Consider the following 16,734-nt stretch of genomic DNA (forward strand, 5'->3'; position numbering starts at 1 on the left):
TCTAACTACCATCTGCTAAACCAGGGGTGTTGAACTCCAGGCCTCAAAAGCCGGTATCCTGCAGGTTTTAGATATCACCCGGGGTCAACACACCTGAATCACATGATTAGCTCATTACCAGGCCTCTGGAGAACTTCAAGACATGTTGAGAAGGTAATCTGACATTTAAATCAGCTGTGATGGATCACAGCTTGGAGTTCGACACCTTCGTCCAGCCTCTCTTGTTCTCTCCTGTTGTCCGATGCTTTGGATGGTTGGTCAAGCTTCACTACCATCTAGTCCTTGCACTGTTATACCTATCTGTGTTAAGATTCCTCTGAAATCTTAACCACCCCCCCCCCCCCAAAAAAACCCAAAACAAAACAAATTCCTATACCCGTTTATTGAATCAATCATTCTTTTAGCAAAACCTTTCATGATTTATTTACTGTTTTTATAAAACACTAAACATGTTTTCAATGTTGATGCTTAACAGTAATCACAGTTGGCAGAAGTTAAACATGGTTAGAGAGCAGATGTAACTCATAATTGTTTGCACTTGTTGGATAATGATGTGATTGTATGCTGGTTCAGAGTGTACAGCCAGGAAGGGCTGATGTGGATGGAAACAATGTGAGAGGCAGAGGAGGACGACTGCACATAAAAGGTGTTGGAAGAGAAGGCAAAGGAGGAGGTGGAAGGGGACGAGCAGGAGCAAACATTTCAGATGAAATTTGAGGAACTGAATCAAGGATTTTTTTTTTAACTACTTGCAATTTCTTTGGAATTTGAAAGCAATCACACGAGGGAGGTTAGTGAGTTAAATTTCAACACTGTTTTTAAACTATTTTGATGGAGAAGTTAACAAATGTTAAGCAGTTTTATGAGCTGTAAAGGCTGCTCGTGCAATCTGAACACAGTTTGGTTGCGAACACAGAAAAAGCTTTGATGTGCATATTTGCAGCATTTTGGGATTATAGCTTGAAAACTGGGCTTCGAGAAACATGTGGAAAGTTTTCAGCAAATGTGTCGTAGCAATGATGAAAAACTGTGAGAGAGCCCTAGAGCAGGCATGGGCGAACTACGGCCCGGGGGCCACGTGCGGCCCGTTAAACGTTTTGATCCGGCCCGCCAAACTTGAAAAAAATTTAATAAATTAACCTTGTTAATGTTTTATTTCCCCTGCAATTCTGATGTTTCCTCACTAGATGGCGCACTCTAGATATATTGGCTTTGTTGAGGTGAAGCGGCGTAGGCCTATTACTCCACGTTTGCACTTTACCCTGTGACCTACCGCCCCTCTATGAAGATGAGCGGTCCCAAGAAAAGGAAAGTGGACAGAGAATGTCGAGTGTTCAAAAAGGAGTGGACAACTAAATATTTTTTCACTGAACACCGATCATCTGCTGTTTGCCTGATATGCCAAGAAACTGTGGCGGTTTTTAAAGAGCATAATATTAGCCGTCACTTTGCCACAAAGCACGCAAATTATGCTAGCAAGCTCTCAACAAAAGAACGGGAATCTGCTGCTGAGAAGTTGGCAGCTAATTTGAAGGCTCAGCAAAGTTTTTTTCACCGTCAAACTGCCATTCAAGAGTCAAGTACCAAGGCCAGTTTTATGCTTTCATTCAAAATAGCAAAGGCCAGCAAACCACTGTCAGAGGGCGAGTTTTTAAAAGAATGTATGGTAGAGACAGCAGGTATTTTGTGCCCGGAGACCAAAGACAAATTTGAGAAAATCAGTTTATCACGGCGGACAGTGACTCGCCGTGTAGAACTAATAGATGAAGATATCACCAGCATATTAAACAAAAAGGCGAAGTCATTCACTTTTTATTCTTTAGCACTGGATGAAAGCAACGATGTCAAAGACACTGCTCAGCTCCTCATTTTTATCCGAGGAATCAACGAAACCTTTGAAATAACGGAGGAGTTTTTGACAATGGAGTCTCTGAAAGGACAAACACGGGGAGAGTACTTGTTTGAACGAGTGTCTGCTGCCATCGAAAACATGAAGCTTCCCTGGAGTAAGCTTGTTAATGTCACCACAGATGGATCTCCAAATTTAACGGGAAAAAACGTTGGCCTGCTGAGGAGAATCCAGAATAAAGTGAAAGATGAAAACTCTGACCAGGATGTGATTTTCCTCCACTGCATCATCCACCAGGAATCTCTATGTAAATCGGTGTTACAGCTGAATCATGTTGTGAATCCTGTGGTGAAACTTGTCAACTTCATACGCGCACGGGGACTTCAGCACCGTCAGTTCATTGCGTTCCTGGAGGAAACTGATGCGGATCACCAGAACCTGCTTTATCACTCCCCGTGTCCGCTGGTTGAGTTTGGGCAAAGTGTTTCAACGAGTGTGGGAGCTCAAAGAGGAGATTGGCGTGTTTTTGGAGCGGCAGGGGAAGACTGATGAATTTCCTGAGCTGAGCAACAAGAGCTGGATGTGTGACTTCGCGTTTGCTACAGACGTATTTTCACACTTGAATGAGCTCAATGTGAAACTGCAGGGGAAGGAGCAGTTTGTGCATGACATGCACACAAACGTGAAAGCCTTCAAATCCAAGCTGGCTTTATTCTCCAGGCAGATTTTGAACAAGTCATTCACTCATTTTCCTACACTAGCCACGCTGAAAGAGGCCGGAGCAAAAGTAAAGAAATACAGTGAGTCACTGGATGCACTGCACGGAGAATTCTGCCGTCGGTTTTTGGATTTCGATAAAATTGACAAGTCACTTCAATTGGTGGCCTTTCCTCTGTCACAAGACCCCGAAACAGCTCCAGAGGAGCTTCAGCTCGAACTCATCGACCTTCAGTCTGACCCTGCCTTAAAAGAGAAGTTCAGCTCTCTGAAACTAAATGACTTCTATGCTTCACTCAATGATGCCGCGTTTCCAAATCTAAGGCGAAGAGCGCAGATGATGTTGGCTTTGTTCGGCTCTACCTTCGTGTGTGAACAGACATTCAGCGTCATGAACATCAACAAAGCCAGCCACAGATCCAAGTTAACAGACCTACACCTCAGATCAATCCTGAGAATCGCCACAACAAAACTAACTCCAGACTTTGATGCGCTGGCTAAAAAAGGAGACCAACAACACTGCTCCCATTAAAATGTGTGTCTCTCCGTGATACGCACGTTGTTAAAATGAACAGTGCGCGCAGATCAACTATAACGCTTCACAGACTGACTTGCTGCAACTGTTTCGTCCTTGCACTGGTCGTTGTTGACTTTTGGCACCGGGGAAACAAATTGAATAAAAGGAACAGGACAAGTACATCTGCATCTCCTACCATTTTTGGAAAAAAAAAAAGAGTTAGGAGGAGAGTGATGTGATATCCTGAAGGATAACAGAACTTTCAGTGCTTTAAAATAAAATATTCATTTATTTGATTTTCAGTGTTTAAAGGCTCATTTCGAAGTCAGAGATTTTATTGTAATGCTTTTCTTCATTTTCATTGGAAATTAAAGCACATGTTTTCTCCATATCCCAAGATGTGTATTTTTCCCCCAATGAGGTGATGTTTTCAAAGCATGCCATCTATCTACTCCTGTTCCGGCCCCTTTGTCAAATGTTAGAACTCAATGTGGCCCACGAATCAAAAAGTTTGCCCACCCCTGCCCTAGAGAGACTATTAAATATCCTAAATAGCTTAATAAGACGCTAAAAAATTAGATAGAAAGTTAGCCGCAATCATTCACTTTATCTTAAAGGAAAGATTTTAGGGGCTATCCCAGCTGTCATACGCTGTCTTTGGACTCTGGGAGAAAGCCAGAGTACCTGGACAAAACCCAGACAGGCACGGGAAGAGCAGACTCAAACCCGGGACCGCCGCACTACTGTGGTTTCTCCCAAAAGCAGAATTCAAGTAAAATATCATCTAAAATCTGTATTTGCCGATTATCAAGAGGATCTGTAACCTGTAACTGCTCAAATTAAGAAAAGCAGTTTTTGTTAGTAAGAAAATAAATTGTTTACCTGCCTAACGAATAGTTTCCTTCTTTTTTCTTAAAAAATACAAATAGAGAGCATCTGCCCCGGAGGCCTGACTTAGATGGTTGCCGTGGAACATTTAATGAAGAATCTGCAGAAGCAGCAGCGAGAGTAACACAAACTGTTGTCTTCAGTTCTGCTGCATCAAAATTCATTGTAGAGAAATGTTTAGAACACGTTCAGCAGCACCAGTGTTCATTTCTTCATTATTATAGGCCATTATTCATTCACTAATTTACAGTATTGATTAAGCAGAAGTGAAATTGGGAATCACGCTGACCTGGTGACGGTAACAAGAAATCTTACTGTAATATATTCTTCCGACTGTTATTGAACCATTATGGCCAACACTGTTTACTTTGTCCTCGTGGTTGTGGAGGTCTTAATGATTGAACACGGGGATGCTCCTCTGTTTGTTTTTATAAACAGCCTAGGGTTTAAGCAGCAAATACATTTTAATGTTTTCAATTTAGAGCAAACGTCTTCCAATAGAAGGCATAAAAAAGATATTTAAAAGCAAAGCTGAACAGCCATAAATGGCAGATTACATATTATTGCAATAATTTTCATGAAAGGTGTGACTCAAAGTTATGTAAAGTTTGACTATCAGCAGAGATCAGAGGGATTTCCTAAGCTAAAAGTACGATTAAAAGGATTATAGTCACTTCTGAGAACCATGAAAATGTGATGTGCAGGCAGACAAACAAACCTGCTGCATGCTGTGCATGCTCTGCTGCAGCAGCTGGATCTGAGCCTCTGGGCTGTGAGGGTGTGTGTGCGAGTGATCGTCTTCTGGGCGGCTGGCTCTGCTCTGCTCCTTCCTCAGGAGCTCCACCTCGTTCCTGTAGGCGTCCAGCTGCCAGCGCAGGGAGTCGTTCTCCTCCTTCAGAGAGGCCTGAGTCTGATCACACACTCCTGCGGGAGGAGAGAGGGAAGAAAGGCGGGATCCGGAAAGGTGAGGGAGGAAAGGGAGGAGATGAGAGTAGGAAAATAAGAAACAAGTGGATGAGAAAGACAAAAAGGAGAGAGAAAGAAACAATGGAAAGGCCTTGTGTTGTTAAAAAAAAGAAGAAATGAACATGAGCATCTCATTCAGGGTCCACATCAGTGATGTCCCCACAACTTTATCCTGCTTTGGTTTGTTTTTATAATTGAAGGGTTATATGAACAGCAGATTTAATGCTGCACAGGCTGCAAAGTCTCTTGTCAGAAATTTCTTTTTAAAGGCTGGTTTAAATAAAAACTGCCTTTACACGTGTTCGAGTAAACCCAGCTTGAGCTATTCTGTTTGCTGCACAAGAGTTTGTGACTTTTTATTGGTTAAAGTGCCACACAAATAAACCAGCTTGTCTAAATCACATAAACTCAAAGATCCTGAGGAGCTCTTGCGAGCAGAGCACCAAATCGGGGGACCAGTGAAAAAAAAGGTGTTTCTAGAATCTGGACGTCTCAAAGACAGAATCAATCTCAGAAAAAAACAATTTTACTTTCAGTGTTCACACTTTTGCGTGTGGCTGAGACAAAGCAAAGCACAAACAGGAGTGACAGAGAATCAGGGGAAAAAATTGGCACGTTTTCATCATCCATCATCATCTCTAGCCGGAGGCCTCAAATTCACACCTTTAGTCATTTAATGTGTGATTTGAAAGGTGATATTATTACCATTTTCCTCAGTGCGCATCTTCTTGCAAGGACTTTCATCCGACTCGTCATCCGACATCTCCATCTCCTCTTCCCGTCTGATGCCCATGATCTCTTCGCTGTGGGCGTTCCTCAGCTCCTAAAACATTACAGCCAGCAGAGACACAGAGCAACAGCGGTCCTCAGCTCACTCGTGAAGAAATGGGATGTCCTGTTAGCAATTACATCACACGCATGCCGTTACAAGTGTTGTATTTGTAACAAGTTGGGGCAGAAAGGTTGTGTTTGCGGTCTAAAAGGTTTCCAAACATTCTTAGAAGTTATCTGTGTCAACTCAATGCATTCTTCTCTGTTCCATGGTTACAGTTCTATGCATCTGCCTTTCAGCCACAGATGTACAAACAGATTGCTTTGATGCTAAAGAAAACTTTAAAACAAACTCGCAGCCACCTCTGAAGTTATAAGAAGCTTCTTTTATGCACTGAAACACTTCCAAACTTTGAGCTGGTGTAGTTTGATGCACTTCCTTTGGGCTTTAAATTCACAATAAAACCAGGATAAAAAAACAAACCACCCAATAAAGACATACTCTAATAAATAAGAGTGTGTGTGCTTTTCCTATTTTAAGTGTGAGGCTATGTCTAGCATTCTCGATGTGTAGCTCACTCAGTCACTCATGTATCCTGTTGTTTTATTGGTTCTCTGAGTTTAACATGCTTTTTACAGCACAGAACAGCCAGTGTCAATTATACCACTTTGTTTTATATTATTTTATACTTTAATTATTACAACAGTATGTTGTTGTTAACCGGCAATAATACAAATGAATGTCATTCAATAACAACTGTGGGTGAATTTAATCTGTGGCTCTCTTCCCCAGCATGTCCTGTCCTCCTCCCCTCACCCCCAACCAGGCAGATGGTTGCCCCTCCCCCTCTAGCAGATCCAGGGTCTGCTGGAGGGGGAGGGGAGGCCATCTATCCTGTTTCCTCCTTAAAAGGGAGTTTCTCCTTCCCACTGTTGCCAAAACGCTTGCTCAAAAGGGGTCATATGGTTGTTGGGGTTTCCTTCTCTGTATTATTGTAGGGTCTTTACTATATTAAGTGCCTTGAATTGATTTGAATTGAAGTGAACTGAATTTTTTACCACAAAGCGTCCATTCAGATATCGGAAAGGGTTAAAATTGGATTTTGGCTGCACTGATGCGTGGCACCGTGGTGGCTACATCCAGTTTATGGTGGCAACTCAGCCGTCACATTGTTGCAATAAAAACATTTTGCGGCCTACCTCCCAGCTCCATTGTCATCATTCCCATTGCTTTCATGAACTAATCATTCATCAAGCGAAGCACATACGCACGAGATGTAATAGACTGAGAGCCTTTTGCCTGCGTGTCGTATTATCTTTCACTTCTGCAGAAGTTGCCTGTGAATCAGATCTCTGCCATTTTCGCCCATATTCATTAGCTTTTCATTTGTGGGCTGTGATTTCACAGACCATTTCCTAACAGAATAATATCCATCTTCACTGAGGAAAAATGTGCAGCCTGTTTCCGAACAGTTAGCAGAGACACTCCTGTTGTTGTAGAAATATGGATTCATATAGACTTACCATGAACGGTAGCCATTAAAGGAAGATCTCACAAGGGGACTGAATCTTACTATAGATGAATGAGAGCCTGTGGAATTCAATACCTCTTACCCAGAATATTAACTGTGGTGACACCAATGCCTCAGTCAAGACCCTTGTGTGTCATACAGTTTTCGCTTTGGCTACCCAAAATATAAAATGCCAAAATAAAGACAAATGAAAGAATACAAACATGCTAAGAGGATGCCTTTCATTATTCGCTTTTCAACCTGGACCAAATCACAGCATCCATCCATGCATCCATCTGCCTATCCAGCCATCCATCCGCCTATTCATCCATCCATCCATGCATCCATCCGTACATCCATCCATCCGCCTATTCATCCATCCATCTTCCGTTTACCAAGTTCAGGGTAGCGGGGGACTGGAGCCTAACCTAGCTCTCACAGGGTGAGACTGGTTCAATTAGTGTTGGTTAATAAAGACAAGATGATGTAAATAAAATATCTCTAGTTCACGCTCAAATGAAAAGACAAAACAAACAAACAAAAAAGTATAATAGAAGTTTTTTTTTTTCTGCTTTATGTATCAATGCCAGCAAAGTTTCCATATGACTGCACAAGGATCTGAAGTGTTCATCAAACCAGTGGAGTGAAAGCTTCCGACAGTGAAGTGCTTTTTATCCTTTAGGTCATTTATTGGACTTTGCTTTGTTTTCAGCTCCTTTTGGTGTTAGTCTTAGGTTTTATTTTAGGTCTCAAAAATAAAATATTGGCAAAGGCACTGGCACTTACATGGCACCTGTCTATTCAATTTAAGTACTACAATTCACCCACTCACACACATTCATACAGTGCTTTTATCTCTATCTAAGCACATGTGCATAATATTCACATGTGCTCACTTGCCGATGGATGCATCAGGGGAAACTCAGGGTTCAATATCTTGCACAGGGATACTTTGACAGATGGACAAGAGGAGCCAGGGATCCACCCACCAACCTTCTGATAGGTAGACGACCCACTCTAACACCTGAATGTGCAATCTCAAAGCTTGGAAATGCTTAGAAATCATCATTTGAAATTGTGTGCTGGAGCCAAAACACAAAAACTAACAAAAAACACGTACTCCCTTTGACCCTTTGTGATTTGAAATAAAATACACAAATTCAAGTACATTTCACTTTTATCCTTCCTTCGATCACTTTCCATTTCTGCATTCTAAGTTTGTGTATTCAACGCCCTCACCCCCACAGAACAACAAACCCACAACCTCCACGTGCGCCAACAGGCTGCTCCACGTCTGAATCCTCTGTGGTGCTGCCGTGTGAACGGGTCTTCCCTCTTTCGCGTGCAGCATTCTCGTCTTCGTACTTGTTTTCTAGATTTGACTTGGGATAAATAATTGATTTGAGACTTAACCCTGGAAAGCAGTGTTGCCATAGCAGCGTCTCACACTTTCGAGGAGGCATCAGATCTTTGCTTTACATTGGGGCTGCAGGGATAAAGGGAGGCCCGGGCGATCAGAGGCTGCTGTCTGCCCGTCTGTCTGTCTGTGAGGGCGAAGCATCCAGCAAAACAACAACCCAGACACTGAATACAACAAATCCTACGGGACTGTGTGTCAATCAGCCAGTTCTCTCCTGGGGACTCAAAAATGACAGCAGAGAAGAAAGCAGTGAGCCAGGGTGGGAGGAGAAAACAGAAAAAAACAAACAAAGGTATACCAACCTCACACTGCTTGCGCCAAATGTCTATGTTCTTGCGCTGTGCTTTTGAGAAATGGTCCCATGCCTTTTGCCGGGTGGCAGCGGTGAAAACGGCGGTGATCTGCTCGACTTTGGGGTGAACGGGGAGGAGGAAGAGGAAGAGGAGGGAGGGTCAAGACAAAACAAGCCGTTTATGTAGCGTTGTAGCACTGACTGAGGCTCGTACAGCAGACAGAGGAGAGACCGTGGACATGCACCGACCACAAGCGGCAGGCCACGAAGGTCTTTCGTGTTAAAGGAACAGTTTACTCCAAAACTGAAGTCTGTGACATCATTTGCTCAAGTCAACCTCCAGGAAGGTTTACGCTCTATTTGTCTTTATCAAATGATTTTTTTTTTCCTCTTGGTTCTTTCATATCAGTCCAAACAGCTTCCATAGATGTTCCTCACTGCTATAAAGGGCTCAGATGAAATGCTACCATATTTCAGAAAGCAATAAGAAAAACTAATCAAAATCAGCCACAATTGCCTTCATGCAAAATCTCAAATATTACTTTACTGGATTCCAATTTATACTTTTGAACTCCTGACTCAGTGAGCAGATGATGACAGGATGACTGTACTTGGAGTAAAGTGCCCCTTTAAAGAAAGACTTTTATCTGAAGAATAAATAGGAATAAATTTCAAAATAAATAAAAAAAACCATTCAAGTCTTATTATTACATGACTTTGGAGTAAATTAACAGGGAGTTATGCTTAAAGATGAAGACTGAATAAAAATCTTCTTTGCCATGAGAAAGATGAAAAACAAAATGCTCTAAATGCACTGAATTTTTATCCTCCACCTTCATGTAAGAGATTGTTGGAAACAAGAACTCGGGCATGCTAATTAAACTAAAGTGAATAACACTGATTATTTCAGTACAGTGTTCTGCTGTTACCTTGAAACATAACGTCTGCTATTGTTGCGGACCGACCAGTCCAACCACAGCAATTGCCCTCCCAAATGTCAGCTGCCTTTCCCGGCAGGACAATGTGCCAAGGAAGGAATACTTTGAGATTTTCACAACCTGGATTGGGACCTTGAGAGAAATTGCTCCAGATTCACTGGAGCTAGCCTGCTTCATGGAGGTCCTTCTCTAAAACAAGCAGAACACAAAGGTTCAGCTGCTGTAATCCTGTGCGAGCCACAGCGGGATCCCCCTGAGGTTCTGTATCACAGCCCTGATGAGCCTGAGCTGTTTTGGTGATGTGATGGGGACCTACGTAGTGTTAGGCAGGTGGCTTTAATCTTCTATCCAAGCAGCATGAGTCTTGTACAGCTTTCCAAATAAACCTCTTTTTTTTTAAAAAGGAAAAAAAAAGGAAAAATCTGGAGTGCAGTTGAGCTTTATGAAAAAGTGTTTTTTTTTTAAAGATTCTACTCAGTGAACAACAGCGCTCAGTATAAAGACTGCAAACCACACGAACAATCCAAGGCACTCTGAGGCTTGCAATATAATGGTTAAATATTAACCCTCTCAAGGCAGGCGTTGCAGATTTGCAACAGTTAAAACCTGATTAACCCACATACATATTTTATGAGTTTTTTTTACTCAGAAGTACCACTGCAGGACTTTGAGCCTGAGAGGGTTAAACGGTTCTCATCATCATACCTCAAGTCTCAGAGTGCCTTTGCTTTTTTTTACCTATTGTTTGCAAACATGTTTTTACATGAGTGATTTCAAAAGCTTGTCTTAGTCTGACGGAACAGCCTGGAATGGCTGTTAAGGGTGACCACATAGAGATCTAAATCCAAGGCAACTGGCTGGATGCAAAACACAAGACCAGATGGAAAATGCATGTGTCTGCTAAAAGGCGTGATCCCTTGCAGCGCCTATCAACACTGGCGTCCTGCAGACTTTGTTTCACTTTCAGCTGAAGAAAAGTGTCTGACATGTGGATGCTTTCCACATGATATAAAAAAGCTACCATGCATGTGTCCCACTGGCAACAAACACCGGCTCCTGGCCACATTCCTGGAGCCACTATGGGCCGAAATTACTGTCATGGCTGAGAGAACAAGTTACGATTGTGTTGGATAATTAACCCCAGTTGATCATGCTTCAGTCAACTTGCAGAGCAATTAGCCACAACTGGAGTCTTTGTCATCCAGCTGTAGTGCTGGTCAATAAACATCAAGCAGTGTTTATCTTCTCTGTGCCATTTGATTCATGGGAAGCTATCCATATCTTCACACATGTGCACAAGCTAATATGCAATTTTCAGGGCTGTCTGTAAAGCTGCGGGAGACTCTTAGACTGGCAGCTGGAGAATGTTTTGCATGAGTCCTTGTTTCCTTGAATCTCGGAGGTGGTGAGGAAATATGTATTAGCACAGCCTTTACAGACAAATGCATGTCAAATAGGAAAAGCTAAACCAGAACCATCCTCTAAAAGTTTAAAAGAATTCATCTAAAATGTGTGTCATGTGATGAGCAGGTCTCTCTCCTGGCCAGTGCTCTGTACTTACATCTCATCACCTGCAGCTTCACTTCCCACTGGACTGACAAAGGCAACATTTATCCAGAATGGACTGTGAATTTTAGACTCCATCAGAAATGTAGACATGTCACATGGGATATTACATGTTTAATGTTAAGGAGAAGCTATAATGGGATCAATCTGTGTGCAAGAAATTACTGGATGATTGGGGAGGATTGTCTATAACTTTGTAACATCCAATCAGAAGAGACACACTTCCATTCTGCATGAATATGCTGCCTTGCATTTTTTCTGTTGCTCTGACATTTGATTTGTGGCCAAACACTTCCAGTAACGACATAACTTTACTTTGCCAAACCTGAATGAACCTATACCAATGTCAGATTTAGCCTTTTCACATATCACAGAAGAACTACTGACAAAAAGACAAAAACAGTAAAACTGTCCATTTTCTCACTCACCTTATTTACAAATGAACACGAACCGTGAAACGACGCCAAATATGCCTTTTTCTGAACGTAACATCGGATTAAATGTGCATTAAGTGATATTTTTGACCCTTTCAGCTCCTAGTTTTGGTTCTGTGCATACTTCTTGCTGCTCATGTGAAATATATTACCTTTGCACACTTTATTTCACATACTTCTCTCATTGGCGATGTTTAGATCGTATCTGAGTGTCAGAAATCTTAAAAGCATTACATATTAGCAGATGATCAGCCTTAGCTATTATTAAAATAGGTTTCAATTAACATACAAGTTCACTTGGTTAACTGTTTCAGGTTAACTCCTTCTAGGAGATAGGATTCTAGGAATTAGAAGGTAAAGTTACTGTTATGTATGTTACCTGGTAACAGTGGAGGAGTTAAGGGTTGTGTTATACACATACTTTCCTTGGGAGGTGGTGAAGACCAAAACTGAGATAAAACTAGAGCAAATGTACGACATCAGGTGGACATGGATTCCTTTCCATTTCAGTGGTTGTGTCTGTTGCTGCTGGACACAACAAGTGATTATCGTGTTTTTGTAAATACACTGCCTTCTAGTGGTCAAAATTCACCTAATGCAGCTTTAATTGCAGACTTAGCTAAGTGTCAGTGAATGGGTGCTATTTAACCAGTGCTGTTTCAGAGTAGCATTAGCATGCTGTGGTTATCACTCAGTGTGTGTGTTGGCATTTTTTGAAGGCAGCCTGTGAAAAGGTCAGGGCGCACTCATGCTACTGACTCTGAAACCTCTGTGCGACTGACCTAATCACCACTGCACAGCGCGCCGAAGATAATGGAGCTGATGGTGAGAGAGATCGGGGAGTGTTGTCATGGAGACTGGGCCGAGATGCTCACAGAGTAAATGACTTGCATCAAGACGGGCTTTGAAATGGATGTGGTGAAAATGGCTTCATGGTCTGCACCACCGTAATCTGCCACTGCACCACACCCTGCAGCAGTGTGAGAGACTGCAATCAGGAGTAAGCTCACACTGACGGCACACGTGGTGGCACGAGGTCAAAAGTGGATATCTATTAACTGGTTTTCACCTAAAAAAGTAGTACTGTTCAGTCTCAGGTGCTTAATATACAGCACTTTAGCCAAAGTCTTATGTGTTTAAACATCCTACATGAATCGATTGACTTAACTGATTAAACTGAAGGTGCAGTTGACTGATGGCTGTTATCCAATCATATGATTGTCTCTAGTTCATGGTTCTCTTAAAACTGGTGAAACAGAATGAAACTTGCTACCTGCAGTGTGAAGAGAAAACCACTGGTTGAACTTACCTGTACAGCTTACACTTACAACGGCAAAAACTTCTCACGTGAGACGTCCTTTGTCTGGAAGTTTTTTCAGTATGTCTTTAAGTGTGTAAAATATGAAAGCGTCCTTACACTGATTTAATATAGCCAGCAGGGCATTCTTGAAGGCCTCTTTGGCACGCTCCAACTCCTCTTCATGCTGAGCTTTCTCACTCATCAGTCGTCTAACGTGGCTGTTGGCTGACTGGATCATAGAGTAGAAGTGATTGGCGGTGCGGCGGTTGACTTCGCCTCTGTCGATCCAGGTGAACAGAATGGCTATGGCCTCACTGAACTTATGATCATCTGTGGAAACAAGTTGAAAAAGGTAAGAAAGAGAGGTATGGCAGTTCTTTTTTTTCAATACCAACACCAGTGATACTTTTAAAAATGAACTGGACTGTGCTTATAAAGTGCATTTCAAACCGTACTGATTCAAAATGACTACAAGTCACATTTAAACATCAAGTATATTCATACAGTGCTATATTTTATACACTCTACCTCACATGCTTGGACAATTTGGAATAACAACTTAACCTAACAAGCATTTCTTTGGACTCGGGGAAGAAGCTGAAGTGCCCAAACCAAGGGAAGAACATGGAAACTTCACACAGGACGCCTCCCTCTAACCAGGAGATTCAAATCTTTGCTTGTGAGGCAACTGTGCTCACCAGTGCACCACAAGTGCAGCTTTCACATGATGACAAAATGTTTGTAAGTAAGTAAAAGTAAGTAAAATTGTATTTATATAGCACCTTTCAAGATAAAAACCACAGAGTGCTTCACAGAAGCTAAAACCTAAAAATAAAAATTCAACCAAAAGCAAGTTTAAAAAGATGAGTTTTTAGCTGTTTTTTAAAAGCAACCACGGAGTCCACAGATCTCAGGCTCAAAGGGAGAGAGTTCCACAATCTGGGGGCCACAGTTACAAATGCTTTGTCGCCTTTTGTTTTCAGCCTCGTGTGTTGGACAGCAAGCAAGCCCTGGTCACATGACCTCAGGCACCTGCTGGGAATGTATGGATGTAAAAGTTCACTTATATATATTGGTGCTTGTCCATGCAGAGCCCTGAAAGTCAAGGTCAAAACCTTAAAGTGGATTCTGAATTTAACAGGGAGCCAGTGCAGCTGAATCAGCAGGGGTGTGACATGGGAAAACTTGGAGGACTTGGTCAGAAGCTTTGCAGCAGCGTTCTGAACAACTTGCAGACGATCCAAAGAGGCTTTACATAAACAAGTAAACAAAGAATTACAATAATCCAGACGAGATGAAACAAATGCATGAATGACAATTTCTAATTCGGAGCGCGATACAATGGGACTCAGCTTAGCAATGTTTCTCAAGTGATAAAAACAGGAGCGAACCAAAGATTTTACATGAGCATCCAAAGTCAGATCTGAGTCAATAGTAACACCAAGGCTCCTGATAGACGGTTTGGCAAATGTAGCAAGTGGACCCAAGTTTTTCATAACACTAGATACAAAATTTTTAGGAGCACAAAGACTTCAGTCTTCTCCTCATTTAGTTGAAGAAAGTTTCCAGCCATCCAACCTCTAATGGAGTCTATGCACTTATGCAAAATCTGTAGCTTGGAAACATCATGGGGCTTAAAGGAGATATATAACTGAATATCATCTGCATAGCAGTGATACGAAATGTCCTTAAAAGTGCTCAATAAGTGTTGAAGAGGAAGTAAATACAGCAAGAACAATAAAGGCCCCAAAACTGAACCTTGTGGCACACCATAGGCAAGAAAAGTAGAAGAGGAACTAGAGGTAGCCACAGAAAAGGATCGTTCATGCAAATAGGATTCAAACCAGTCCAAAGCAGCCCCTGATATACCCACCCAGTGTCTCAGCCTATGTAGCAGAATATGATGGTCCACAGTATCAAAGGCGGAGGTCTGTATCTGTATCTTACTGATAACTACTGTTTGTCTTATCTTCTTTAATCAGCTGTTATATGCAAGAAATTGATCTAAATCCCAACTATGACCTCAACGGCAGGGGTCCTTCAAGGTGAATAAAGCTGTGTTGTGTAAGTACATTTCTCATTCATTTCCCCCATACATATTCAGTGTAGAGTGGAGTTGTAGCCCTGCACTTCAGATGGACATGCAAGTGTCCTGGAAGAATGAATGGTACAGAACTAAGGTATACTATTTCTTTCCATTGCTTTCAGCATCTTTCACGGTTCCCTGATAATTGCCTTGTTTTTAGATAGCTTGACCTCTGACCTTGAGGGTGAGGTCACAGAGATTTGAACTTGTATGAGATTTTTAGTAGATGCTCCTATGGTATCAATTTGAAACTCCTGCGCCAGTTCATTCTCGAGTTACTGCACTCACAAACTTGGGTGTTCACGTCGCCAGCCTGCCTGCCTGCCTACATAATGGGATGCTTCTGTAGTAGATATGTGGGGTAGTCGTGAGGTGCCACTCCTGAAACAAGAGCTGTGTCAAGACTCAGGCTCAACACTTTATCAGTCTCAACACAGACGCTCCAAGCACTTGCCTGTCCTCAATAGTCATATCCAAACTGCTTTTAATTCCTTGATGGCAAAGCCCAACTTGACAGCTCTAGGTGACGGCTGAGGGATATTCTCCTGAAGTCGAGAACTCCCGACCAAAGTCACTTTTGATAGACAGATGTTTTTTTACATTTTAATTTGAGAGAAAAAGCATTACAGCTGCTTTAAAATTTATACATTCACAATACTAAAATCTCTTTGGACTCCAAGTCTCTCCCCCAGCACGCCGTGTCTTGGTACATCACACCAAATGGTGACTGAAGAGTATGATGTGAAAGCCGTTTCATGGGACCTTTAACATTCACTCAGCCTAAATAAACAATGGAGCAGTTACTGGGGACTAAATTCCTCCTCTGGAGGCCTTCACCGTTCACGGGTCTGTGAGCCACGTCACAGCCGCTGAACACAAAATGCATTTTTGATTTTCAACTTTTTCAAGCACAACCTTAAGCAGCGCTCGGTCTCAGTCACAAAAACTGCGGCGTCTCGGCAGGCTTCCGTCGAGTGCATTCGCTTCCATTTGAATAATAATTGAATGGTGCCACGGAGCCGCGGACGACGGCAGAAGAGAGTGAATTAGAGAGCATTTAATGAGCTCAATACCCAGTGCAACACAACCTGTAAGAAGACACTTTCCCCCACTCTGATAAAGCCCCATTCATACACAGCAGCAGATTACAGTCACATTACAGCGAGCACAATGAAGCACTGCTGAACAGGGACGAGCGGGGGAATAATGGAAATGTATTTCCCCTGCTGTTTGAGGTGAAGAATGAATTGAAAAGGGTTATTCAGAGAGAAAACATGCTTGTTTATGTTAGGTATTAGAGGATGGATGGGAACACTACACTGAGGCTGAGGTTTGGGTTTTGTAGATAAACTGGAGATTCTGGAGCAAACAGAAGCAACATGCTGCTGGTTTTCCAGAGAGATAGAACAGAGCCACAGATAAACACAGAAAATGGCAGACATAGAAAAGCCAGAAAGGAATCCTGTTTAAAAAGTGCTA

At 42.2% G+C, this 16,734-nt stretch overlaps 1 protein-coding gene across 2 annotated transcripts in view; it reads right to left on the reverse strand.

Annotated features, from left to right (window-relative positions):
* The window catches only part of enox1 (ecto-NOX disulfide-thiol exchanger 1), a 180,929-nt gene that overhangs the window by 16,104 nt on the left and 148,091 nt on the right, over positions 1 to 16,734 (reverse strand). For both annotated transcript variants that reach the window (XM_026145384.1, XM_026145383.1), the window contains 4 exons: positions 13,287 to 13,499; positions 8,942 to 9,048; positions 5,643 to 5,760; positions 4,690 to 4,895 (listed from right to left, as the gene is read on the reverse strand). In XM_026145384.1, the coding sequence (XP_026001169.1) occupies positions 4,690 to 4,895; positions 5,643 to 5,760; positions 8,942 to 9,048; positions 13,287 to 13,499 (644 nt within the window). The remainder of the gene's footprint in view (positions 1 to 4,689; positions 4,896 to 5,642; positions 5,761 to 8,941; positions 9,049 to 13,286; positions 13,500 to 16,734) is intronic.

The sequence above is a fragment of the Astatotilapia calliptera genome, chromosome 16 (genome assembly GCF_900246225.1).
Source record: "Astatotilapia calliptera chromosome 16, fAstCal1.2, whole genome shotgun sequence".
NCBI lineage: Eukaryota > Metazoa > Chordata > Actinopteri > Cichliformes > Cichlidae > Astatotilapia > Astatotilapia calliptera.